Here is a 27104-nt window from a genome sequence, read left to right on the forward strand (position 1 = left end):
TTCAAGTGTGGTTTCTGCACAAAAGTCAGAGAGATTCCCCAGTCCGTTGACCCGTTCTCAGAGAACGGCCTGGCCTGACGTCACAAGATGAGTGTCCATAGACAGAATTTATATTTCTGTCTTCGAAAGTGAAGCGATGTGATGGAGGTGAACGTGTGTCATTGTTCCTGATTCCCCACTTTAAGAGACTGTGTTTCCATTAGATGACTCACTACCTATGCTGATCTTGTCTGATAAGAGGGCTTCTGCCCTCACCAGCGAGTTATTCAGCCCTTGTCTCCCTCTTGAACAGGAATCTGCACAAATCAGCAGGGGCTGGAGGCTCACATGCCTCCTACTTAACTGTCCTTGGCTGTCATTTGCCTCTGAGTCAAACCTACACAATTTTTAAAAAATTGAAATATAGTTGACTTACAATACTGTGTTAGTTTCAGGTGTACAGCAAAGTGATTCAGTTATATATATATATTTTTTTTTTCAGATTATTTTCCATTATAGGTTATTATAAGATATTGAGTATAGTACCCTGTGCTATATAGTAAATCCTTGTTGTTTATCTATTTTATGTATAGTAGTTTGTATATGCTGACCCCACACTCTAATTTATCCCTCCCCCCATCTCTTTCCCCTTTGGTAACCATAAGTTTTCTACATCTGTGAATCTATTTGTTTAAGCCTACACACATTTTTGTCCATGAGGCAACACGCTTAGTACTCACAGGGGCCAGGCAGGTAACATGAAGGAGTGAAGTGGCCAATTGTAAGAAAAATCAATATAGGTACACTTTACTTTCATTTAAAATGGGTAGGAATACTCTTTACACCTACAAATAACTCTACCTTTTTGTTTTGTTTTGTTTTAAATTGAAACATGCTTCTCCCACTATCTTTTGTTTTTTTCACTTTCGCTCAAGACTTGGGTACCTTGGGTATTGGGGGCAGATCCAACTTTTGCAGGGGAAGCAGATATGATCTGGAAGGTCTGCTTTAAGGGAAGAAGTGTATAGGAAGCACGCTTATGAGCAATGCAAGTGCATTTTTAATGGTTCTTTGTTGTGTTGAGCTGCACAGATGTGATGTCAAATTGCTCTTAGACAAAATACACTGACTCACTGATGAATATGTGCCGTTTTGTAACTGGAAATGCTTGACTTTTCAGGTGATCTCATTGTGCTTGTACAATTTTGTGTGCTGTTTTGTCTGCAGCTGCCAGACTTCATCAAGACAAAAGATGTGTCAGATACACCAACACTTGATACCATACTTTGGATACATAATACTTGCAACTTCATGAACAGATATATTTTTCTGTTTGAAGTACTCCTGGAGATTTGTGCCCTCAAACACAGCAATTCTGATAAATTCTATTTCATGCAGTTTCCTCCCCAAAAGAAATATGGTGCATTTACAGTAGTGTACTATGCATTATAAACTGTACTTCAAACAGGAGAAACCTTTTATTTTGATAAGATGTCATTGAGAACTGGATCCTCTGCTTACAGTTTTGTGTATCTGGAGATTGAAAGGATTTTCCACAGACCAGTTTTTGGCTCTGCACATTTCAAACCTTGTTTCTCCTCATGCTGCTTGCAGATTTCTGGTGCCAGGCCCCGTAGGTCACATTCATACTGTCACTGGAGCTCTGGGCCTGCATCTCCAGGCCATGGCGCTGGACGAGTCAGCACAGGTGTGGGGAAGGGTTTCTAGGAGCCTTCTGCACTGGGATGGTTATCAAGTAACCTAGTACCTGGAAATAACTGAGAGCCATGTAAACATTTCCACAAACCTTGATTAAATGTGTCTTCAACTCGAAAAGGGAACCCTCCTGCATTATTGGTGGGAATGTAAATTGGTGCAGCCACTATGGAAAACAGTATAGAATTTCCTTAAAAAACTAAAAAGAGAGTTACCATATGCTCCAGCAATCCCACTCCTGGACATATACAGTATGCAGAGAAAACTCTAATTGAAAAAGATACATGCACCCGAATGTTCATTGCAGCACTATTTGCCACAGCCAAGACATGGAAGCAACCTAAATGTCCACTGACAGATGAATGGATAAAGCAAATGTGGTACATATATACAATGGAATACTACTCAGCCATAAAAAGAATGAAATCATGCCATTTGCAGCAACGCGGACGGACCTAGAGATTATCATACTAAGTGAAGTAGGTCAGACAGAGAAAGACACATGCCATGTGATAGCACTTGTATGCGAAATCTAGAATATGATACAAATGAATTTATTTACAAAACAGAAACAGACTCACAGACATAGAAAATAAACTTACGGTTACCAAAGGGGAAATGGGATGGGGGAAGGATAAATTAGGAGTTTGGGATTAACAGGTACACACTACTATATATAAAATAGATAAACAACAAGGCCTTACTGTATAGCACAGGGACCTATATTCATTATGTTATATGTAATGGAAAAGAATATATATATATATATATATATATCTGACTCACTTTGCTGTACACCAGAAACTAACACAACATTGTAAATCAATTATACTTCAATAAAAAAAATGTGTCCTCAACTCAATTTCTCTTTAGTCGAATCTCCCCAAAAGGAGATGCTCTAATGCTGACCAACATGGGGGTTGGGTGGGAGGAAAAGTGAGAGGAAGAGAGATGAAGGGAGAATCAGAGTGACAGTGACAGGAAAGAAACCAATTGCAGTGAAAATATATTTATTCTTGGAAATTTTACCAAAAAATATGATCATGCGAACAAATTGCTAGGCCCCTTCCCGGAGTTCAGAGTGAGTTTATGCAGGCCAGGGGCCCCAAAGCTTAATTCCATTAGCATCATGGAAATCTCCCTCTGGTACCAAGAGGTGGTTTTCTACACCAAGAGAACTGGCGAAGGCTTCCCGTCAAGATGGTGGGCTGCCCTGGGCTATAGGTCCCCCACCTCCTAGTCAGCCCTGGAGAGAGAGAAGCATGGACTTGAGGAACTAATAAAGAGAACAAGCCCTGCTGTTTCCTGTTGCCCAAGAGCTTTTGGAATAATCATCACCTGTCCATTTGCCACAGAAATCAGCAGCAACAATTCAGGCCATTGGTGCGTGTCCGGGGCACCAGTAACAGGAAGAACAAAAGTCAGGATGGGAAGGAAGGGAGTGAATGGAAACAGTCAGGGCTTCACTAGCTGCCCTCGGGCATCCTCTCCTCCACCCTCCTCGGTCTCCAAGTGGAGACCCTTTTCTCCCCACGTGGCTTATTTAAGACTAGATGAGAGAAGATGAGCTGCATGATGGCATGGCAGCCCACAGAAGTGCTCAGCTAAGGGTTCCGTGGTGCCTGTGACTCTCCCCGGGGGATCATCCCTCCCCACTCCTTAGCTTCCCAAGAGGCACCCAGATTAGGACACAGCCTTTAACCCTAAAGGGCATTACATCCAGAGTGGACAACACTCCAGGAACCTGATCTCAGGAACTCCAGGAGCAAAAATCCTAAAAGAAAGACTAAAAAGTGGGACAAAGAATACCATCCAAAGCAGAACTATCAGAACAGATGGGCTAAGACTTTAAAATATTCATAATTTTTATTTATTTATATATTTTTGGCCACGCTGCGTGGCTTATGAGATTTTAGTTCCCCAACCAGGGATCAAACCCGGGCCGTTGGCAGTGAGAGTGTAGAGTTCTAACCACTGGACCGCCAGGGAAGTCCCCTATATTTATTTTAATAGAAAAGGAAGATATTGGCATTGTAAAACAGGAATAAGAAGTCAGTAATTGAAAAGACCCAAGAAAAATTAAGTAGGAAAGCTTTTCTAGTTGAAATAAAGAACACAGTAGATGCAGCGGAAGGGTCTGGAATCAGTCAATGGGCAGCGGTGGGAGCAGTGAGAAGCTGTCCCCACGGAACCCAGGCAGCAGCCGATGGCAGCCGTGGGGCAGGATGGCCCGCTGCTACTGCAAAAACTTCTGAATCTTCAACAGAAGCCAGAACTCTCTTCTTTCTTTCTTTTTTTAGTGTGGATTCTCTGCAATGTTAAATGTCTCAATTTTAAAGAAATACTGGGCAGGCTGAACAAAGCACACAGTCCCAGTTTGCAAATTCTTAGGCTCATAGCTGTGAAGTACGATGAATCCAGTAGGTTCATAACATATGAGCTGCTGATCATCTCCAGGATAATCCTTTTCACGCTGAGGATCAATCGGAGCATGAATTAAACGGAAGGGGGTATAGCCACACACCTAATGTACAGTTGAATACGATCATTTAATGCCTCGTTTGCAGCAGTTGCTTTACATATATTATTTCCTCTCAACCCCTACAACAACCCTGCAAGGGAGAATTATTATCTCCACGTTACTGTAAGCTGCGGCTTAGAGAGGCTATGCAGATGTGTCCTGTAGCACGCCCTGGGTGCTGCACCTGGGTTAGACATGCCAAGATTCAATTCCCCACCCCACGCAGCCCTAGAGGTGACAGGTGGGACCTGGAGCCTCTTACCTGAGCAGACCCCTCTGCTTACCCCAGAGTATCATACGAATGTGATAATTTTCTATGTCAGGCCTGAGCATGAATACACAAATGGACGGTGGCTAGACCACATATACAAATAGAACTCTGACACACAGTCTGCAGTAGCCAGCCCAGGAAGCCCGCCTGCTAGCTGTAAGTCAGACTGTTCTCTCTAGCAACTGGTCTGGGAGGCCAAACAACAACCCTGTAGCAATCAGCCCTGAACGCCCAGGACTCGATTAATGACTGCTAGCTGCTCCAATTTTTGTCTCTGCTTCCGACTTAGGACCAACCAGAGAAAGCCAAATATGCACCCCTCACCGACGAAGAAGGATGCCCACCTTCTAGTTACCTGCCTGCAGTTTCCTGGGGCCAGGAGTCTCCAATCAGGGCACACTGGAAGCCTTCCCTTTGTTCCACTATGAAGCTTTCCTAGCCCTCTGCCTGCCTTTTGCATCTCTGCCAAAGTCCGGGGGATGATGGCTGATACCCTTGCTTGTTGTCATTTGTTTTCTGTTTACTTCCATAGGCCTCGGGGGTTAAGCCAGATGGTTTGAAATTTTAATCCTATCCAGTAAAAGGTAAAATGTAAAAATTATTAAGACATTTCTTGATTGGAAACAAAACCTCTCTTTCCCCCCCCCATATATGTTATATATATATACAATCACTATTACTGGGTAGACAAAGCATTTTCCCTTGTTATAAACTCTAAGACCAGGCCTTCCCATTAATGTTAGCTAGGATGTGTTAAACTGCCAGTAACTAAAACCCTGACTCACACTGGCTTAAACAAGAAGCGAATTTGTTTTCTCTTAACAGGAAGTCGGGGCAGCCCTGGGGTCACTGGCTCAGCGTGTTACAGATTCACCCAGGACCCCGGGGGTCTTTCCATCTCTCCATCCGCCATCCCCAGCGTTGACTTCCTCCTCAGGCTGGAAGCAAACGGTAGGGGCGGTTCCACGAATCACACCCGGATGAAGAAGAGGGACCGTGTCTTCCTGTGGGTCTCTTTTAGTCCAGAGGAAACATTTCCCAGAAGCTCCTAGTTGCCTTCTCACTTCCTGTTGGGCAGCATTGGGTCCCACGTCCATTCTGGAACCGACCAGCCAGAGGAGTAGCATTAGGCTCGGTCCAGCCTGGTCCAGCCTGACCGGGGTGAGGTTGGTCGGCTTCCCCTCGATTCCTGGGGGACACAGCTGCCTTCGGGGAGCGGTGGCTAACTGAACAGAGCTGGGTGGCGGGGAGAGATCTGCTAGGAAGGAATGCACCCTGGGTGGGCGGTCATCACCCCCGGCCCCTGCCTGGTTGTATGCTTTGGTTCTGTGGTGACAAGTAACGACGATCTTTTCGTATTCTGCATGGATGGTGCGGGGGGATTAGGAGGTGCTGGCTAAAGGGTATAAGGTTCCTTTTTGGGGCAACGAAGGTGTTTTAAAGTTGATCATGGTGATGGTTGCACAACTGTGACTATATTAGAAACCATTGAATGGTACACTCTAAACGGGTGAATTGCATGGTATATGAATTCTATCTTAATGAAGCTGTTACCTAAACAACAGTCTTTCGATTAGAATTGAATAGTAATACAGTGAAGAAGAGAGAATTGATGTCGGCTGTTTCCTGAAAGCCCCAGTTTGCACCAGGATTGGTGCCGGTAAGCTTTGTAGTTACTAGACCCTAAAGATCCTAAATACTATGTTGCTGCTCATTTGCTTCCTTGTGTGTAACTTCTTTACGTGCAGGCGCAGTGGATGCCGGCCCGGTCGGACCAGCTGTCCCAGAGGAGAGGAGGACGTCTTGGCTTCTCAATCAAACTGAGAAATTCCACCCCTCCGGGCTCCTTGTCGATTCCTGCCGGCTACCACCTGAAGCAGGAATGGGACAAGAGGCTTCCCTTGCACTGGGCTGGCCCGCGGTGCTTGGAGAAAAGAGACGCGTGTCTTCTGTCCGAGGCAGGTGTGCAAGCACGAGGTTCAAGTCAGAGATGAAGCAGCATCAAAAACAGCAGCCGGAGGTCCTGACACTGCGGTCCCCGGCCGGGGCCCCAGGGCTCCCCCGATCCCACGTTGGGGTGGTGTTCCTTTTAAAGAGCTCCATGTACATCTGATCGTCGAAACACCCTTCGTAAATGATGAACTTGAGCAAATCTACAAGGAAAGGACCCAAGGAACATTTAAATGAAACTTCCTTCCTTTTAGGTTATTTTGTAATGTTTGTAGGATACTTTTTAAAAAAAAAATATTTATTTTATTTATTTATTTTTGGCTGCGTTGGGTCTTCGTTGCTGCACGCGGGCTTTCTCTAGTTGTGGCGAGCGGGGGGCTACTCTTCATTGTGGTGCACCGGCTTCTCATTGCGGTGGCTTCTCTTGTTGTGGAGAACGGGCTCTAGGTGCACGGGCATCAGTAGTTGTGGCACACGGGCTCAGTAGTTGTGGCTCACAGGCTCTGGAGCGCAGGCTCAGTAGTTGTGGCGCATGGGCTTAGTTGCTCTGCGGCATGTGGGATCTTCCCAGACCAGGGCTCGAACCCGTGTCCCCTGCATTGGCAGGCGGATTCTTAACCACTGCACCACCGGGGAAGCCCTGTAGAACACTTAAAGTATAACTAGGTAACTAGAGAAGCAGCTGCCTACGAGACCCCAGAGCGCTCCCCCTGCTGCCACAGTTGTGGGGCAGAGAGCCCCTCATCTCCAGGTTCTGAGATAAAGAGAACTCAAGGGCTAGTTATACTTTAAAAAATATAGTCACACTCAGCAGGGGCATACTGCTTTACATTCTATCATGGCTTAAATATCCAGATCTGAACACGCTGGCATGGTCCAGGGCACTTGTTGTTGTTAATGGCCATAGGGTATTTCATGTCAATGCATAATTTGCTTAGCGGTTTCCCCTATTGTGTGTGTCTGGCCCGTTTCCAGTTTTATACTGTGTTGAACCGCAGCTGCTGTGTATATATTTGTACATATTAGGTTGTATATTTTTTCGGCGTTATTTTCTTGTAGCATATTCCCCAAAGTGGAATTACTGGGTCAAACCGTTCTTAGCTCTTGTTACACATTGTCCAATTTTTCTCAAGAAAGAGAGGAACCACTATAAAGGGCCACCAGCAGGGTATGAATGTGCTTATTTCCTTAAAGTCCTGCCAGCATTGTGCTTTATTCTTTAAAAAGAAAAATTGTGCTAGCTTAATAGATGGGAGATTGTTTTAAGTGATTATTTCTGTCATTGCTGGGGGTTTGAAATCCATCAGCTTGGGGTCGGGCCAGGTGGCCACAGGTCTGTGTAGGGTTTCCAGCACAAAAACATGCAGCCAGCTGCACCCAGGGAAGAGTAAATAGGTCACCAGGGTGGCAGCCCTGCCAGTGCCCGGTAGTCACTTCTCTTTAACATAAGCGACTTCTAAGGAGGCGTGTATCACACACGTGAGGCATATTTTGTCCCTGGGGGAAGACTTCAAGAATTCTTTGTATTAGTCCGGATCAGCAAAATCTCCCTTACCCACGTTTAGGGAAGATGGATGGGGTTCGTGTGACAAGTTGGTCTTTGTGAAAGTACCCCTTACCCACGCTCACGGAAGATGGCTGGGGTTCGTGTGACAAGTTGGTCTTTGTGAAAGTACCCCTTACCCACGTTTACGGAAGATGGCTGGGGTTCGTGTGACAAGTTGGTCTTTGTGAAAGTACCCCTTACCCACGTTTACGGAAGATGGCTGGGGTTCGTGTGACAAGTTGGTCTTTGTGAAAGTACCCCTTACCCACGTTTACGGAAGATGGCTGGGGTTCGTGTGACAAGTTGGTCTTTGTGAAAGTACCCCTTACCCACGTTCACGGAAGATGGCTGGGGTTCGTGTGACAAGTTGGTCTTTGTGAAAGTACCCCTTACCCACATTTACGGAAGATGGCTGGGGTTCGTGTGACAAGTTGGTCTTTGTGAAAGTACCCCTTACCCACGTTTACGGAAGATGGCTGGGGTTCGTGTGACAAGTTGGTCTTTGTGAAAGTACCCCTTACCCACGTTTACGGAAGATGGCTGGGGTTCGTGTGACAAGTTGGTCTTTGTGAAAGTACCCCTTACCCACGTTCACGGAAGATAGCTGGGGTTCGTGTGACAAGTTGGTCTTTGTGAAAGTACCCCTTACCCACGTTTACGGAAGATGGCTGGGGTTCGTGTGACAAGTTGGTCTTTGTGAAAGTACCCCTTACCCACGTTTACGGAAGATGGCTGGGGTTCGTGTGACAAGTTGGTCTTTGTGAAAGTACCCCTTACCCACGTTCACGGAAGATGGCTGGGGTTCGTGTGACAAGTTGGTCTTTGTGAAAGTACCCCTTACCCACGCTCACGGAAGATGGCTGGGGTTCGTGTGACAAGTTGGTCTTTGTGAAAAAGTACGGATTAAAAGGAGTTCTGTCGGCCTTGGCGGTGTGCTCTGGGAGACCACGCAGGGACTGAGAGCGTGGCTCTATCTCTGCCTTTCCTCACTTGCAGAAAGAGAAAATTCCACCCTGTATGTGTGTGGAGGTTCAGGCCCCCATGCACCCAACATCTCCAGCAAACAACAGCCTTCCACTCAAACTGGAGCCATTCCAGGTGACTGAGCCCGGAGGTCCCTGCAGATGGAGGTACAACTGAACCCAGATGACGCTTAGTTGGGTGGCCCCAGATGGGAGGCTGCTTCATTCTGGGGCATGGTCTTCACTGTGGAGATTCTCGGGATCAGCCCAAGATGACCCCGACTGGAGAGCCATCGGGACACCGTGGGGCTTCTTGCCTCCCAGCCCCCAGACCTGCTGTTTCCTCTGCCCAGAGGCCTTCCTCCATCTTTGCTCTGTGCTTCCTCCACATTGAAATGATAGGTCCTCATTTCAATGTCATCTTTTCCCAGTTCTGGGTCAGGAGCTGCCATTCTGAGCTCCCATGGCACCCTGCCCTTTTCTCCTTCATACACTCATCACACTGGACCGTGGCAGCTGGAAACGTGTTTGACCCGTCTTCAGTGCCTGGTGCTGGGCTCAATTTGTGGAACGAATGAATGAACATATGTGATGATGAAAGGGTGAAGTAATTAACCCTGGTACTTACAGTGGCCACCAGGGCCTATGGTTTGCAGCAATCCAGGGCTGGACCAGAAACTTGTGAGGCATCCAAGGCAAGTGAGCCCTTGAGTTCTCTTTATCTCAGAACCTGGAGATGAGGGGATCTCTGACCCACAACTGTGGCAGCAGGGGGAGCGCTCTGGGGTCTCGTAGGCAGCTGCTTCTCTAGTTATCTCTCAGCCTTAGTAAAATTAGAATCATTTCTTCCAAACACATTTTGGACTGTAGTCTTTGTTCCAGTGACCTCAGAATCCCTTTATGGAATGAGGCCAGAAAATAAAAAAGAAACAAAAACTATCAATCAAAACTTTGTTGTGAGGAAGCAGATTTCCTTTTATGTTGCTCTACAAAGACTTCACAAAATATCACACATGTATCACAACCCATTTTAGGTCCTCGAGTCCTTAACAACGCTTCATTCTGTTTACTTGACAGACATAAATGAGCCACTGCAAAGTTCTGGACACACTGGGGGACCAGGGCTGGGGTTCCTTGCATTGGGGGTGGGTACAGAAATTCTAATCTGAGGCAACTGCAAGGAATACAAAAACCAAAAAAAAAAAAAAAAATTAGGGCTGAGAATTGTGCTGAAAGCTAGGCCTAAGAACAAGGACAATACCGAGGGTGGATTGGCAGAGAAGAGAGGGCGTGGGCATCACTGGGCAAGAGGAAGCTGAGTGGTCGAAGCCTTGTTTTGAGTGGCCACAGCAAGACAGTCTCTGAAGGGCCCAATGCGCCAGGAGTAGAAAAAACTTTTAGAAAGGGATAGCATATGGCCATCGCCTTTAAAGACTTTCCCAAACATCCAACCAGCAGGGAAATCAGACAAAAAAGCAGGTCATAGCACACAGAATGCACTGGTGAAAGCGAATATTATTTCCCAACCATGACCATTTTCTCATTGCAATGACGATAAATATGTTAACAGTAACTTTTTATCTAATAATTTAGACAGGATGCACATTAGTCTTTGCTTAAGCAAAGAGTTTACTTTGTATGAATTTGATATTAAAGATGGTTGCATAAACCAAGCTTTTCATGTAATCTTCAAAATTTTAAAGTTGCACGTACTCTGGTGGAAAAGTGATAAATCAGTAAAACGAAAAATTCTTGCAACTGTGTTGCTGTGCAGAGTTTATAATTGTCTTTGCCAGAATCAGATTCTTTAGAGAAGTAGGTTAGGTAGGATATAAATTATAAATTAATAAGTAAAAATAGAACCCCTGGATTCTACTATTTTCTATCATAGGTTGTAGCCACTTATAATTAAAATCTAATTTTTTTTCAGTATATCATGTAAAGACAACAGCAACTACTCTTTCTCAGGCACCTAGATATCCTGTTTACAACTGTAATTTTCTAAAATACAAAGTTCCTCAAACTGGGAATCACAGATGCCTAAACATCTGCAAGATTTTAATTTTGTATTTTTGCCTTAGTTAAAACTGGGGTTTGTGCCATCTGAAAAGGCTTGGCAGGTGGGTTTGGCTCGGCCATCCTGCCGGTGAAACCCGTTCTTCCCCTGAACATGGGTTTGAAAGACAAAATACAAAATAAAAATAGTAACTCCCACTTATTGAGAACCTCCTATGTGCTTTTCAGTTTCCATAATTATCCCCAGTTGTCTCAGACACCTTGTGAATGTTGGTGAACTGTTACTATTATCACCATTTTACAGATCAGGAGACTGAGGCTCAGAGAAGTGCAATAAGTTGTCTCCATTACAGAAATGTAAGTAGCGGAGTTAAGGGTTTGAATCCAGGTCTTTCTGATTCCAGAGCCCAAGCTCTTGCATTTTCTTTAAATAAATCTTTGATTTATGGAGAAATCTCATTCTCTTGGATGGGGAAGGAAACTCACGCAATAATTCTGAAATAAGACCATTTTATGAGTATTAGGCGGGGATTTTCAAAAGCCCTTCATATTGCCTGGGTGAAATAGCATCATCGTTTGGAACTGCCCACCACAGGGTCCAGGGGTTGCTACCACCTCCTCCCTTGGAGCCAGGGAAGTCGGCTGCTACAGCTTCTGAGCAGGAACAGGTGTGTTAACAGATAACAAAGAGTTTATGAAAGAGAGGTCAAGACCAAAAATATCACTGGGACACAAGGATTTCCTTTGCAAGGGGATTTAGGAGAGAAATCTCCTTCAGACCGCTTAGCACGCTGCTCTGGGGAAACCTGAAACACGCTGTTGAGAGAACAAAGAGCCTTGTGTTTTCGGGGAGCCGGGTACCTGGCAGCGGCAGGTGCGCTGTGATGGGGAGGCCCAAGGTGCACTCCCCACCCCTGGACCCTCTCGCCTCCCCAGACTCGGCCCCTCCGGGCTGGGTAGCGCCTGCGTGGCTCTGGGTTGGAGTGGCCGTCGTCCAGCGCTCCAGGCCGGCTCTGAAGGCCCTGGGGCACAGCCGGCTGCTCAGGTGGGTCGTCGGGTCCAGACCTTTAAATGGCTTCTGAAGGCCCGTGACTCCCAATATAGGTCTCCAGCTCGGATCGCTGAGCACCGGACGCGTTTATCCAGCCACCTACTCGGCACCGCTATGCGGATGACTAATAGGATCTCGGATATGAAAAGACCCCAAAGGACTCTTAATTCTTCTCTCCCGCGCCGTCTCCTTGGGTCTGTCCCATTGCAGGACACGTTGTCACCAGCCACCCAGAGGCTCAAGCCGCGATCCGCAGTGGCACCGCCGACCCCTCATCCCCCCGCCACCTGCCAGTCACCAGCAGGTCCCGCCCGCGCCCTCTCCAGGGGATGCACCTGAATTCCTGCCTCCCCGCTGGTCCCTCCCCAGGCCGAGCCGATCGCCTCCACCGCGGGAGCCCCGCCTCATCCTCACCTTCCGACGGGCCTGCGCTAGGCTCCCGCCCCCGCCCTGGCCCCGCCCCGGCCCCGCCTCACCTCGCCACAGGTCTCCTGCCACCGCGCCCTTTGCTTGGTTCCTCAGCCAAGCCAAGCGTGTTCCCATTGGGCTTCACGCTCTCGTTCCCTCGGCCTGGAATGGTTCACCCAGGCCTTCGTTCGGTTGACTTTCTCACTGGTTAGTTCTTGGCTCACGTGTTACTTTCTCAGAGAGCCGGAGCCCACCCATCATGAACCTCACCAGCTTCTCCATCATTTGGTTTCTCCTTTTCACTCTTGTATTGTCTGTCTCCATACCTGACGGATGGCCGACGAGGACTGTGCATTTCTTCATCGCCTTCTTAACCCCAAGGCCTGGCACAGGGCCTCACACGTAGTAGCTGCTCAATAAACATTCGTGGAATAGCCGAATGATTGCGACCCCAGCCTATCCAGTGTCACTTCCTGTCACCCCACTGCCCACCTCATCCTCCCTCCAGCCGGGACCTGGGGAGAGGGACTACTGTGGTCCCAGACTGGGCACCACACATGGCCCTGCCTTTGCCCGGTCCCCCCGACCTGGAGGCATGCCACCCTCCTGGTTTCTGGCCCTCCCCCAGCTCCTAGGACTTTCCAGTGCGTGGCAGGTGCACGGTTATTGTTTGCATGGAATTTGGTCTCTCTCCCGGAGAAAGGGCAAATACCCTGATGGCCAGGGCCCCAGAGAGGGCTGTGGGTTCCTGCCAGAGCCCGGCAGTGGGGGAGGGTTTCAGAAAGATCCCCGGACTACGAGTCTAGAGGCCAGGTCTTCGTCTTGACACTGGTCCTGACCAGGTGTGTTGTTTCTTCAGGCCTCAGCTTCCTATGAAATGGAGCTGCTGTGGTGTCTGAGGTGTGGGCTGAGCCCGGACTCCAGGACTCTCTTGCCACTCACTTCCTCAAGACGAGGTGCCAAAGCTGTCGCTGATTTGCGATGCTTTTCCCATCTGTTAAATGGAAATCAACTCAGCCACGAGCATTTCGAGCCTTGATTAATACTTAGGAGGGACTTACAAAGAAAAGAACCTAGTTAATCCTGAGATAGAGGGCTTTTCATTTCTATTTGCAAAGTGGGTGGGGACAGAGTCCCTGGCTAGGACAGTTCCCACATTCCTCCCTGTAAAGGCCCTTTGCTGATATAGTTTCTAACTTTACAGCCACGAAGCCAGCCCCAGCTTCCGTGGTTCAGCTCCCCTGCTGTCGGATGCACTCAGCGCCGGACTCTGGTCCAAGGGGGCGACACTGTGCTAAGTGGATGCCGAGGGTGAGCAGGTAACACTTCTAGACAAAACGGAGAGTCGATCGTGACAACGGCCAAAGGTCGCTTTTCACAGCATAAAATGATTACGACCTGGACTTCAGTGTTTGATTTGGGCTGAAATCTTCCTCTACGTAGGGCAAGCTAGTTGGCTTGTTTAAACCCCAGATTCCTTATCTATTAAATGGAGGTAATAATGGTGCCTAATCACAGGGTTCTTGCGAGGATAAGCAAGATAACACAGACAAAGCCCTTCTCTGAACGCCCAGCAAGCAGTAAGTGCTCAGTAAACACTGGTTATTAATATCATACTTTAATATTAATATTAAACTTTATAAAGTATATAATATTTATAAAATATTATAAGTATATAATATTATACTTTAATATTAAAGTGTCCGTCAGTCCCATCGGTCACTGCATGACAGAATGTCCCCTTCATTCTTCAGAACTCAGATCTTACATTATCTTTTAAGTATTAGTCCTTTTCAGGCTTGGAATAAAATCTCAGCTGGGGCCTAAGAGGACAGAAACATCAGATAACTAGGCTTTCAGAAACACTCCACCCACACACACCCAAGCTGAAAGCTGAAAAGGGCTTTCAGACCTGGTGCTGGGAATCCACTTGTTCCTCCAAGGTTTCCCTACTTCTTCTTTTAAATGCCATCACCTGAAACTGAAAGAGGGCACCTGCAGCCCCTCACACACCAGTGCTTACGTGTGGGCGATGCATCCTGGTGTGGACATTCGGACAGCTCCCTCTGCATTGGGACCTGGAGGGCAGCCCCCAGGGAAGGGTCCACATAATCCTCCCAGATCCATCCCCTAGCTGCTCTGCTGGGCTGACCCCCCTCCTGCCACCTGCTCTCAGTTCGTTCACCCCCAGAATGTCCTGAGCAAAACGTGTCAGGCCAGTGGGAATAACTTTCTGGTGCTGACCCCCCCAAGATCTTCTGACGCAAGAAGCCACTGGCTGCAAGTGTGAAGACCCGGGCATGCATGCTAAAATTGCAGAGCATATTAGTTTATACTTGTTGATAGATGTTTCCTTACAGTCTTGTGATGTCCACCAAAGTGGGTTTTTTTTTTTTTTTTTTTTTACTCCAGTAGGCAAGGATGGGAGCTTTCTTTTTCTTTCTCCCCAAAACCCTTTGATGGAAGTTTCAAGGGCCATTCAATACACTGCCTGGCAATTATAAATCAAATCAATCCAAGTAATTGATAAGTGTTCTGAATTTTAAAACATTATTTTTTAAAATTTTAACCACTAATGTCTTAAATGTCTAGAGGCCTCAGAGTCATAGAGCTGGTGGTGTTTCAGGGAACAGAAAGGCATAAGGGACCACATCTATATCTGAGAGAAGTCACTTGGAGTAAAACAGCAAAAATCAAGAGGAATAGAAAGCGCTGGCAAAACCCAGACCAGACCAGCCGTGCTTCCGCCTTCTCCGCAGCCCTGAGGCTGAGCTTCAGCGGTGGGAGTGGGGTCAGCCCAGGATTCTGATGGGTCTCAGACTTGAGCTGGCAGCAGTGTCAAGGGGTCTGGTTCTCCCGTGGTAATCTTCAGCGTGTTTGTGAATTCCTGCAGGAGCTTGTTAACCTGCAGAATCCTTCCCCCCAGCTCCTTGGAGAGACCCTGATTTGTAAAGTCTGGGCTAGTCCCAGTGATAAGCTGGAGCTGTCTCATGCTGACTCAGAGCTGAGGGTTAATTTTTCAGGAATTTGGGGAGTTGGCTGTTAATCATAGCTATCATTAAAATTGAATTATATGATATAAACTTAAAATTAAGTTATATTAAAAACAAAGTATTAATACTCAGAACATCACTTCCTGATTATTTTATTCCTCATTATTATCCACGCTCTTGAGGTTATTTACATCAGTGTATCTCTATGGTAAGAATACTATATAATGGCGGGTTATGGCACATCTCTTCCTAACGCCACATTCAGTGATTCACATTGGTAGCCTGGGCACTCAGAACAGTGCCTGGTAAGTAGAAGGCACTTGATCATTGCTACCTATTTATTATGATCTGACGAAACATTAAAAACTTAGTTCAGCAGGTTATCTTTTTTTCTTTTATAATTTTTTTTCTTCTTTTGAGAATCCTACATGTCCTCGCTTGAGGACAGATCTTTGCACCCCTGGCTCTCATGTGGTCAAAGATGCAGACAGGTGAGGCTGAATCAGTGAGCCAGCCTGGGCCCTCGTTCTGTCAGCCCTGGGCCAGCAGAGAGGGCAGGACGACCGCGTGTGAACTGGCACAGGGTGGCAGAGGCAAGAGTTTGTGTAAAACGTGTCAAGGTCTTCACAGCCCAGGTATTTTGGTTGTGACCACAAACTTAATCTTGAGCATGAAAGCAAAAAGCCAAGGAGAGAAAGAAAGGCTGGCTTTTCTATACAGTGCTTGCCATGCATCTCCTGGAATCTAGATTTGCTCAATGGTTCGTTAACAGGTCCATCTGGTTTACTTTTCATGATAGATCTGTCTTCCAAAAATGGCCACAAAAGTACTTCCAGTCTCACAAGCTCTTCCAGAACCTTGGTGTTATTTTTCCCTCTCCCTGATCTGCCTCGTCTATGAAGTGATGGTCTGTGACTTCGGAACCTCGGTCATAAAAGGTGACTCAGCCTCAGCTGACACTGCTAGGGGCAGAGACAAACTGTCCCCACTGACTGCAGATTCCTGAGCAAAATACACATACATGCTTGTTGGTCTGAGCAACTACACTTTGGGATGGTTCATTTGGGGACATTTTTCAACCCTTGCCCTGGAAGGAGAGGTTTCCCACGATGCGTGGCTTTGGGCAAACTGGGATGGTTGATCACTCTCACCTTCCGTTTGTTAAGAAAGTACATAATCTGCTGACCTCTCGCGTTCTGTTTACGAGTTGTGTGGGTTTTTTTTTTTGTTTGTCTTTGCTTTTTGTTTTTTAAGAGTAACGTTCCTGAGACAGAGAGCATGCAGTCCTCCACGTGCTGAACGACGTGCTGGTAATATTTGTTTCCTGGCTGAATTTCACTCCCATCCCCCTCTGGAAACCGTGGTCTAAGCGGCTAATCCACGAACTGAGACGTGGAGACTGGAGCCCCAGGTCAGGGGAGGGTGGCCTTTGTGCTTTCAGTCTCCGGGCGGCTGCACTAGGGTTTCCTCTGCCTGCAATCCTCACACCCCACTCTTTTTATTTCTTTGAATGATCGGATTTACTTATTTCCCGATGGCCTCTCCCACTGGAACATGAGCCCCCAGAGGCAGGGGCAGCGCCTGTATCCGGACTGGTCTTGGTAGTGTCTTCAGCACTTACTGCCTGGCCCGGAGGAGGTCCTCAAATACTTTATTTACTTGTTTGTTTGGTTGTTCATTTGTTTGTTTTACATGCTGCAAGAATAAATGAGCTGGAGGTTATCCGGGTCCATTCCCCACCGCAGAGGAATTTCCTCCCTGTGGCCCAGGTGAGAATCACCTTGTTAACGCCTTGGAGATGGAGAGCGCCCGGCCTCACAGGGCAGCCTGTCCCATTCCACCTTTTGTTAAGTTTCAATGTGATATGAAGAACCGTCTCTCCATAATTGTTAATGATTGCTCTTGAGAGCTTCATTAACTTGACTGCCCCCTGGAAGGAAAGTTCTAGGTCACCAATATCCCGCCTCCTGGGACGAGGCCCCAGGCAAGTCTCTAGCCCTTTCTGGACCTTTGTGCCTTTGTGCAAACTGGAGCAGCTTATTTCAGTACACTGAGGACAGCCAACAATCCTAAGGGATTCTGAACATTTGTCGAAGTTGAGAAAGAATTCATCTTCTTGTTTCAAGTATGATGCTGGAAAATGCTGAAGAAGGGACATCTAACCCGACTCCTGTGCTCACTTTGGTGTGTCGGGATTGGGGTGCTGTCTCTCTGATCCTCTGTGGAGAGACATCGTAAAGGACCTTCTCCAATCCTGGACTAGAAATGTGATGGGCCGCTGGTTCACAGATTAGAATCTTCCAGGGCAGTGGCTCCATTTTAGGAACCTGCATGTCCTTCCTGCTCCAGGCGGGCGCATCAGGTCCTGCCTCTGGCTGTGGCCACAGGAGCCCGGTGGCCCCATGGGCAGGAGCAGCCCTGGGAATGGGGGGCGTGGTCTCTCCTCCTGGCCTGTGAGGCCCTGCAGAGAGGGTCCTGTTCTGCAGAAGCATGCACTCAGGTGTGGCTTCAATCAGAAACACAAACAAAGGGCTTCCCTGGTGGCGCAGTGGTTAAGACTCCGCCTGACAATGCAGGGGACACGGGTTCAAGCCCTGGTCTGGGAGGATCCCACATGCCGCAGAGCAACTACGCCCGTGCGCCACAACTACTGAGCCTGCGCTCTAGAGCCCATGAGCCAAAACTGCTGAGCCTGTGAGACACAATTACTGAAGCCCGTGCACCTAGAGCCTGTGCTCCACAACAAGGGAAGCCACTGTAATGAGAAGTCTGCACACCACAGTGAAGAGTAGCCCCTGCTCCCCGCAACTAGAGAAAGCCCCGCACAGCAACGAAGACCCAACACAGCCAAAAATAAATAAATTTATTAAAAAAAAAATGCAAACAAGATGACGCCTCGAAGGTCAGCCCCATGGTGGCTGTTTGTCTTGGAATTGGCAGGAGTTGTCATGCCTGGTGCTGCTTTGTCTTTGTGGCTTAAATGACAGTGAAGACAGCTGAGCTCTAGACAAAAACAAACAAACAAACAAAAACAAAAAACAAAAAACAACACCTCCTGGACACTAAGAAATTACTCTTTACCCCAAGTCCTTAACAAGGATGGAGAAAATCTCAGAATGAAATCCAGAGCTTCCTGAGATACCCCCCTCTCCCCTCAGTACCTATGGGCACAGCCTCAGCCTTGGCATTTTACTTCACCCAGTGAACCAGCCTCTACCTTGCAAAGGAATCTGAGGGAAAGTCTTCTGCCAAGTCCCAACTGAGTCCCTGTGACACTCAAGAACCTGGGCCAGGTTCTTGTGTAGGTTAAGGAAGCCTGAGAATAATAAAGATTATAGGGAAACAGTCTACCTTTCTTTACAAGGTCTTGTTTTGCATCTCTGAAATCTCAGATTCAACTATTACAATGAGGTCCTGTTGTAGAAAGAGCTGGCCTTTTATCACCACTTAAAATCTAATTAATCCATATTGAAGCACAAAGATTTCTGTTGTATTTTAGGGTGAGGGGTCATAGAGCCCTCTTTGTTCATCTTTAGACTTATAATCATCAAGCATTGGGGATATAATTTTACCAAGCAAATTGGAAGGTAACAGATCAAATCCTTATCAGAAAGCCTAACTCATAGTTTTAACAGAGTCCTTCGTCCTTTACATGAAACATTATATTCAAGAAGAACAAAAACGCATTTCAGAGTGCCCAAAGGGTTAACGACCAAAGCTTATATTCCCCAGGCAGCATCGAACCAAGATTGCCACACTACTGTCCACCACAGGACAGCAGCGCCTATAGAGGTGGCAAGGGTCCTAAGATCTGTTGCGATGGCTTTAGTCTTTAGAGTAGCAATGCAATTCGTTGGAATTCTGCTATCTCTGCTGGGATGGGTTTTATCCATTATTACAACTTATTTGCCACATTGGAAAAACCTCAACCTGGACTTAAATGAAATGGAAAACTGGACCGTGGGACTCTGGCAGACCTGCGTCACCCAAGAGGAAGTGGGGATGCAATGCAAGGACTTTGATTCTTTCCTGGCTTTGCCTGCTGAGCTCAGGATCTCCAGGATTTTAATGTTCCTCTCAAACGGCCTGGGATTCCTGGGCCTGCTGGTCTCGGGGTTTGGCCTGGACTGCTTGAGAATTGGAGAGCGACAGCAGGATGTGAAGAAGCGGCTGTTAATCCTGGGAGGAGTTCTGTTCTGGACAGCAGGAGTCACAGCCCTTGCTCCTGTCTCTTGGGTCGCCCACAGGACAGTCCAGGAGTTCTGGGATGAGACCATCCCCGAGATTGTGCCCAGGTGGGAGTTTGGGGAGGCCCTCTTTATCGGCTGGTTTGCTGGATTTTCTCTCCTGCTCGGAGGGTGTCTGCTAAACTGGGCCGCCTGCGGGACCCAGGTTCCCCTGGCTTCTGGCCACTATGCAGTGGCAGAAATGCAAACTCAGTGTTCATACCTGGAAAATGGAACTGCCAATCCTTCAGTGTAAGACTGTGATGAGACCAGAGAGGTGTATGTCCCTCTATCAACTGTGATGGAGGGTCTACATGATAAAGGGTTCTTTGTTATGTAACTATATTTGTGATGCTCACATTTTCTCATTAAATACATTAAATAATGACTTTTCTATCCTAGATACCCCATCCCCCCAAAACCTGGAGAAGTAAGAAAGAGGCAAATCTTATATCTAAAAGAAAATGATTGTGGTAAGCATTACATTAGGTATGAACAAAACAAAATTTCATTCATCTGGTTATTTAAATCAACATTTGGTGGCGGTTGTCCAAGAGAGTACTATTAAGCTTTACTGTGTTCATTTGATATTAGAAATGTTTTTTTGGTTTTGTTGGTAGCTGAAATTGATAATTAGTTCCTGTCTCCTAAAGAAAAAAACCTAACAATCTGAAATCCTTTAAGCATTCTGCACTAGCAAAACCACATGCTAAGCCTATCCAAAGTGCTATTTCCACAACAATGACTTGGTCTTTCTTGAACAGAGGTGGTTTGTTTAGGAAATTGCTAAGAACCCTGTGTGGCAGGACTTTATGAGGCTGAAGGTTTTCAGTACATTGTGATACTCTCAGATTTAAAATACTGGCCAAACTCTTCTCGTCCCTTCCCTCAAAAGCTTCGTACTTTAAAAAGATAAACAATTCCAAAAACATTTTGCTTAATATCCAGCTCATTTGCCCTAATAAAAATTTTCCTTTGTTCAATTAAAAGTTACATGCGTGGGGATGAACCAACAGAGACGTTGATTCTAACCTACGCAGTCCTACTGCTTAACTTTTCCACGGCATAGAAAGCATATTTAAGCAAAGAAACAAAAAATAGCAAGTATTTATGTCCCTGTGTGTGAAGCTGTCAGGAAGGCGTGGAAGTAAACAGACTTGATATTTAGTTCAGAATCGTTTCATATGTTATTGGGTATATGTAGCCTAAGAGATTTAAAAAAAAAAGAAAAGCCTGATTTAAGGTCTACAGAAGAGATTGCTGAGATTGATTTATTTGGTTAAGAACTACTTTTCTTGAACCTGTTTTTAAAAATGATAACACTCAGTTATAACCACAGTATGCGTATTGAAATGAGACCTCTTAACAGTTGAAAGTCTGATAGGTGCAATTAGTAAGATATAAAGTAGCAGGAGTTGAACCAAATTGTCAATTAAACATCTCGCACGGAGACTTCGTAATTCTTTGACTTGTCAGAAAGGTCGGGAACAACGTGAAAGCCATTTATACTTTAACAACGAGAGGATTATTACTACTTAATGTTATTTCAGGGACAAACTGCCTACTACAAAGTGCAGCCCATAGGACGTGAACGTGACCTTGGCCACACCTTGTCATTACTGGTTTGCAGAATTATTTCCCTATCCTTTTCTGAAAACTATTCAACATAGAATTGCACGATAGCAACTCCGGCAAGAATCCTCCTATATACACAATGAAAAAATAGTTCTGAACTCCGCAAGTGATAACACAAGTGTCACACTTCTTTTCACAGCCACTGAAAGGCAGGGGTTGGTCTGGCTAAGGTCACAGGATTTTATAATGGCTTTAATTTTTAGAGCTGTGGCACAATTAGCGGGAATTTCACTATCTTTGCTGGGATGGGTTTTATCTTGTCTTACAAACTACCTGCCACAATGGAAAAATCTCAACCTGGACTTAAATGAAATGGAAAACTTGACCATGGGACTCTGGCAGACCTGCGTCACCCAAGAGGAAGTGGGGATGCAATGCAAGGACTTTCTTTCCTGGCTTTGCCCGCTGAGCTCAGGATCTCCAGGATTTTAATGTTCCTCTCAAACGGCCTGGGATTCCTGGGCCTGCTGGTGTCGGGGTTTGGCCTGGACTGCTTGAGAATTGGAGAGCGACAGCAGGATGTCAAGAAGCGGCTGTTAATCCTGGGAGGAATTCTGTTCTGGGCAGCAGGCGTCACAGCCCTTGTTCCTGTCTCTTGGGTCGCCCACAGGACAGTCCAGGAGTTCTGGGATGAGACCATCCCCGAGATTGTGCCCAGGTGGGAGTTTGGGGAGGCCCTCTTTATCGGCTGGTTTGCTGGATTTTCTCTCCTGCTCGGAGGGTGTCTGCTAAACTGGGCCACCTGTGGGACCCAGGTTCCCCTGGCTTCCGGTCAATATGCAGTGGCAGAAACATCACCTCACCGTCTACACCTGGAGATGAAAACCACTCACCTGAAACTCTAAGCCAGAAGGGATCAGCGGTGCCCTCAGATGATTTGGTAGGATTTCCTGTTACACAGTAACCCGTTCACTATGCTTTTGATTTTCTGAAATGCATTTTCCCGTCGCTTCTGAAACTGTCATTTCTTCCTAAGATGGTAAACCACTTTTATCTTCTACTCTGAGACCAAAACCAATCAAGACTTAACCGTAATCATATTCATTACTGGGGATGAGTTTTCTCAATTTTAAAATAGATTCAGTGATTGCACAGAACCGGTAAATAAAACATTGTATTAGTACCTACACATCTTTTGAAGGTGTTATTTAATAGAGACGAATCATTTGGCAATTGGAAATGTTACTGCTGATCATTGACTTCTTTCAAGTGTTTAAGATCACCTATTATACTGAAACCAAAGTCTGGCTGCTTATTTTTTTAAAAGGTATGACATCTGATTATATTAAAAAAATTGGTGGCTCTCTGAAAGCTTGAGAGGTGCATATGGGGGACACATCATCTGTTTTTTAATTGGAGACTTCAGTGCCTCTACGGAGACTTTTCCATTCATTCATGTCTTCTTTACTGTGTCAGAAGCAGAGGAGGGCAGTCTTGTGTTTTAAAGATTCATGTAAAATCTACCGCACCAACATGCTTTTGCTTCTGTGTCCTGTGCTCTGCGGTAGATGGTGCAGCCACAGGGGCACTGCAGGTTGGGACTGGGGGGTGTGGGCAGATCTCCCCATCCCCTTTTTTAAAAAAAAATCAGCAATATATATGGTCCAACCAAGAACTATTCACAGCAAGCTGCTGGCTTGGGGAATTCTTTTTTTTTTTAAATTCATTTATTTTATTATTTTATTTTATTGGTTTTTGGCTGCATTGGGTCTTCGTTGCTATGCGTGGGCTTTCTCTAGTTGCGGCGAGCAGGGGCTACTCTTCGTTGTGGTGCACGGGCTTCTCAATGCGGTGGCTTCTCTTGTTGCGGAGCATGGGCTCTAGGTGTGTGGGCTTCAGTAGTTGTGGCACAGGGGCTCAGTAGTTGTGGCACAGGGGCTCAGTAGTTGTGGCTCATGGGCTCTAGAGTGCAGGCTCAGTAGTTGTGGCGCACAGGCTTAGTTGCTCCGTGGCATGTGGGATCTTCCTGGACCAGGGCTCGAACCCGTGTCCCCTGCATTGGCAGGTGGATTCTTAACCACTGCGCCACCAGGGAAGCCCCCAAACTTGGGGAATTCTTCATGAAAGAGTTTATACTTGTTTGGTATATAGTTCAAGTAAACGTTTGTGTTTGCGCCAGAGAAATTCACTGAACAATAAATGACACTGAAATAAAGTATTAGGTAATATGTATCTTTGTTTAAAAAAAAAAAACACTGAATTTTTTTCCACCCACAAACACATGAAAAGTGCAGAAACCAGAGTTAATCTATGTGATGTATTTGCATACTTTTACAAACAAGACAAATTAAAACAGAAACATATTCAGAATTTAACCTGATTAAATATTTAGTTCAGTCCTGAGCTTTTGATATTTAATACAATATAAAGTAATAGCAAAAAAAAGATTTTAAATTTATTTGATTTGCATGCTACAGAGATTCAGCTAAACTTTGTTCATTTGGCTAGCAATATTCTTTTTGTACCTGTAACACTTAGATTCTGATATACAAAATTGTAATAACATACTGATAATTCAAACTTGAGAACTAAATATTACATTCTTTTTACCCTGTGAAGAATAAATTCTACCTTTAAAAAATAGTACTTATAATATTAAAATTCATGTTGTCCATATGGTTTTGTGAGCAAGTTATTAAAATGTTTTGTCACTGTGAATCATTTGGGTTAGTACAAATATGACAGGATTGTTAAAAGCTGCCTATAAATACATAACACTATTGCTGATTTTTAAAGAGTGAAAAAGGATTATATTAAGTTTGTCTCTCATGTTAGAAATGAGCAAATGCTGTAAAATAAAACCAAAAGCATCTTGGTCACAACTGCTAACTACCAGCCTGAGACAGATTTTATTCTTTTATGCTTGTCTGAAACTCTTTGTCGTACAAAAAGTTAACAGCTAATCTGATGGAATTTATAAAGCTGTAAATATTCCAATATAGCCTCTTCTGTGTCAAACATTTAAGATGGCCAGAACCGAACTATATATTAAACAGAACATAAATAAGACCGTAAATAAATAAATGAAGAAAATAAAATCGTACGGTACAACCACACATAATCCTATAAACATTTTCATGGTCAAACTAAGAAGCTGCAAACAGCTGACCTTCATTTAACTCTACATTAAATAAACTTCTGTTTTTCACATTTGACCTCGACAAGGATGAACGGTGCTCTTCCTCCAGTTCTCCTCGGTCACCTAACAGGATGAACTGGGCCGCCTGCAAGGACTGTACTCAGTCAATTCACGAGGCTGGTTTTTGTTCAAAGTAGTGTCACGTCCAGTTATTCCTTCAAAGACTTCTGTATATAAACGGTGGGACACTTGGGAAAAAGTCATTACAGTTCTAGGCTCAGAAATGGCTTGATCTGAATTTTGATTCTGATAAAATGAACCTTCCAAAACATGTGTAATTACTTTCAAATAAATATTCTTACCAATGAGGATTCTAGCTTAGGAACAGAACTTGTGTTTCTTTTTTTTAAGGGGCCCATTCCTTTAAGATGATTTTTTCATCTCTTAAAAAAAAAATTGATTTCACTTGTTACATAAGATGGCTCACCAAACATTGCCTCTTCCAGTATTACAGACCGAGTAATATGTATGATTTAACTTGCATAAAACTATTTCTTTTAAAAGCCTTTTATGCTGGCAGAGCTAACCTGGGGATTTGTTTCTTTTAAGAAGTGCTTGGGTCGGGTAAGCTAAAATTCTCCACTGGAGGAAACTTTGGTCAGTTTCCATCTTGTTTGCCTGGAATATATATATATATATATATATATATATATTATATATATATATATATATATTTTTTTTTTTTATTTTTTACAAATGACTCAGCTTTTACTTCAAATTAATAATCTCCCCAGGCACTCTCTTCTCTTTGCCTCCCAACTCCTTACCACAAGTTATAGATAGGATTCCCTAAAAATGACAGCTGCAAAGTAATTTCTAGTAAATGTTAGAAACCTGTTTACTGAAGTATTTAAAAAATTTTTGGCAACCTTGATTCAATCGAGATACCCTTTGCTCTGTTCCTGGTTTCAGCAAGTGATGCTCATGTGTTCCCCTCCACAGTACCAGCACTGTCTGTGCTCAGCACCCTGGGCCCCTACCTTCCCCCACTTGGTACCATCCTCACACCTAGGACGAAGCATGACTGGTGCAAGCCAGACACTCACGTCTGAACACCGACGCACAATCGGGTTGAGCGAGGAGCAGCAGCTGCCCACTGACGTGCTGATTTTAGTGTATTTGAGGCGAACTGGCTTTCTCCTTTCATCTCCCTACCCTTAAAGTCCTACATCACGGGATCTGTAGTGTGCTGGGAGCACTGCTCCTTCGCATTCTTGCCTTCCTGCACTCAGCGTTTTGTTTTTGTTTTCTTTAGACAAATAGAAAAGGACCAAGAAAGGCAGTTGTTTTAAGGAAACAAAGTGTTCCGACAGAGGTGACGGAAATGAACGCAGCACCTGTTTCAGGTGGACCCGGGACTCTGCACTGAAGCTCATGCTCAAGTTCAACCTCACGCTGAACGAGCTGCCCTCTAGCACCAAGCATCACCTGGCGCCACTGCCAGCTTCATAGTTGCTCATGGGAAAACAAAGGAAAAGCGAAAACCGCCTGCTGCTAAACTGAGTTATTTCTCAACAGTCGGTTCAATAGGATACACGCTGGGTCCCGCCTCTATTCCATTTTTACCAAATAAAGCCCATTGGCGATACACGTACACTGTACATCTGTGTACCAGATGATCCTGTTTGGGTTATCTGATTTTTTTTTTTTTTTAAACATGTAAGAATTACATTCAAGGTACTTTACAAATTAACATGTTGAAAATCTGATGTGAAATAAAAGCTCTTTAAGAACTGACAGTTATATTACAAAAAAACCCAAAAAACAAAAAACAAAACCCCAAACAAGAAAATGTTCAGTCTTTCGCCCTCCCTAAGAAATGAAGAGGTGAAAACATGATCTCGTCAGCGATGTAATCAGACGTCATCAGCCGGCAGGGACGGGATGCTGATCTTCGCTCTGGTGAAGTAGGCAATCTTCTCCCTAGAGCCAGGGTGAGAAATACACCGACTTCAATAGGATGTTGAAAATGCTCTATGCCCGTTAAAAATAGTCCCAAGAACGCCAGCGTTGTCTCCACAGGCCCGGATGGGAGATCTTGTCCTTAGCTAGAGTTCCATTTAAAATCAAGACTGTCTTTGCCTTTTTACGGAAGGACATAAAGGAGAACGGCAGCTCTGACCCACGGTAACCACCGGTCGACAGAGGCAGTAAGGTCCCTCCCAGGATTTCCAGCCTCAGACAGGTTTTAAACCACTGGGGCGGGGGTGTCGGGGGAGCGTGCCAGTCTAGGTCTGAGCATTTCTAGACCAGGTAGTAGAGGATTCCAGGGGCCAGAATCCTCACAGGAAAGTACACGATCTGGGGAGAATTCTTTAAACTCAAGACCATGCTAAGGTAAGGGCAACATAATGAGCGATGGATACCGGGGCTCAGATGAGGGGAGAGAAGGAGCCTGGCCGTCGTAAAGGCAGATCTGCCGCATCCCGATGCGGGGATGAGTGGAAACAACCTGAGAGGGAGAGGCTGGGAAAGAAGGGGCGGGAGGGTTTTCAGAGCTTAGGAGAGTGTCAAGAAAGTAAGGTTTTAGGGTTGTAGAGCCGCCAAGGACAGGAGCAACACGTCTAGCCTCCAGGAAGCCTTCACATCGAAAAAGCCCCCCCTCAACACAGGCTGCTGAGGGGTTCCCCACGTGCGGACACGCTGGAAGCCCTAAGGAGGCACAAAGCACGGGCCCGCCTTCGAGGAACT

At 45.6% G+C, this 27104-nt stretch overlaps 3 protein-coding genes across 6 annotated transcripts in view; 2 read left to right on the forward strand and 1 right to left on the reverse strand.

Annotated features, from left to right (window-relative positions):
- The first annotated feature begins 19139 nt into the window (after positions 1–19139).
- CLDN24 (claudin 24) lies at positions 19140–20027 on the forward strand. Its single transcript, XM_082444014.1, has one exon. The coding sequence runs from the start codon at positions 19233–19235 to the stop codon at positions 19893–19895; it is 663 nt and encodes a 220-aa protein (XP_082300140.1). The 5' UTR covers positions 19140–19232; the 3' UTR covers positions 19896–20027.
- A 95-nt stretch (positions 20028–20122) lies between these two features.
- LOC309651350 (claudin-22-like) lies at positions 20123–26003 on the forward strand. Its single transcript, XM_082444015.1, is given in 3 exon segments — positions 20123–21659; positions 21662–22154; positions 25669–26003. Coding segments are annotated over 2 exon segments (657 nt in total). The 5' UTR covers positions 20123–21460; the 3' UTR covers positions 22120–22154; positions 25669–26003.
- Positions 26004–26035: 32 nt separating this feature from the next.
- Positions 26036–27104, reverse strand: part of WWC2 (WW and C2 domain containing 2) — a 160117-nt gene continuing 159048 nt past the window's right edge. For all 4 annotated transcript variants that reach the window (XM_082443960.1, XM_082443962.1, XM_082443961.1 and 1 more), the window contains one exon: positions 26036–26336. In XM_082443960.1, the coding sequence (XP_082300086.1) occupies positions 26270–26336 (67 nt within the window). In that variant the 3' untranslated portion in view covers positions 26036–26269. The remainder of the gene's footprint in view (positions 26337–27104) is intronic.

The sequence above is a fragment of the Balaenoptera physalus genome, assembly GCF_965194825.1.
Source record: "Balaenoptera physalus genome assembly, chromosome: 21".
Lineage (NCBI taxonomy): Eukaryota > Metazoa > Chordata > Mammalia > Artiodactyla > Balaenopteridae > Balaenoptera > Balaenoptera physalus.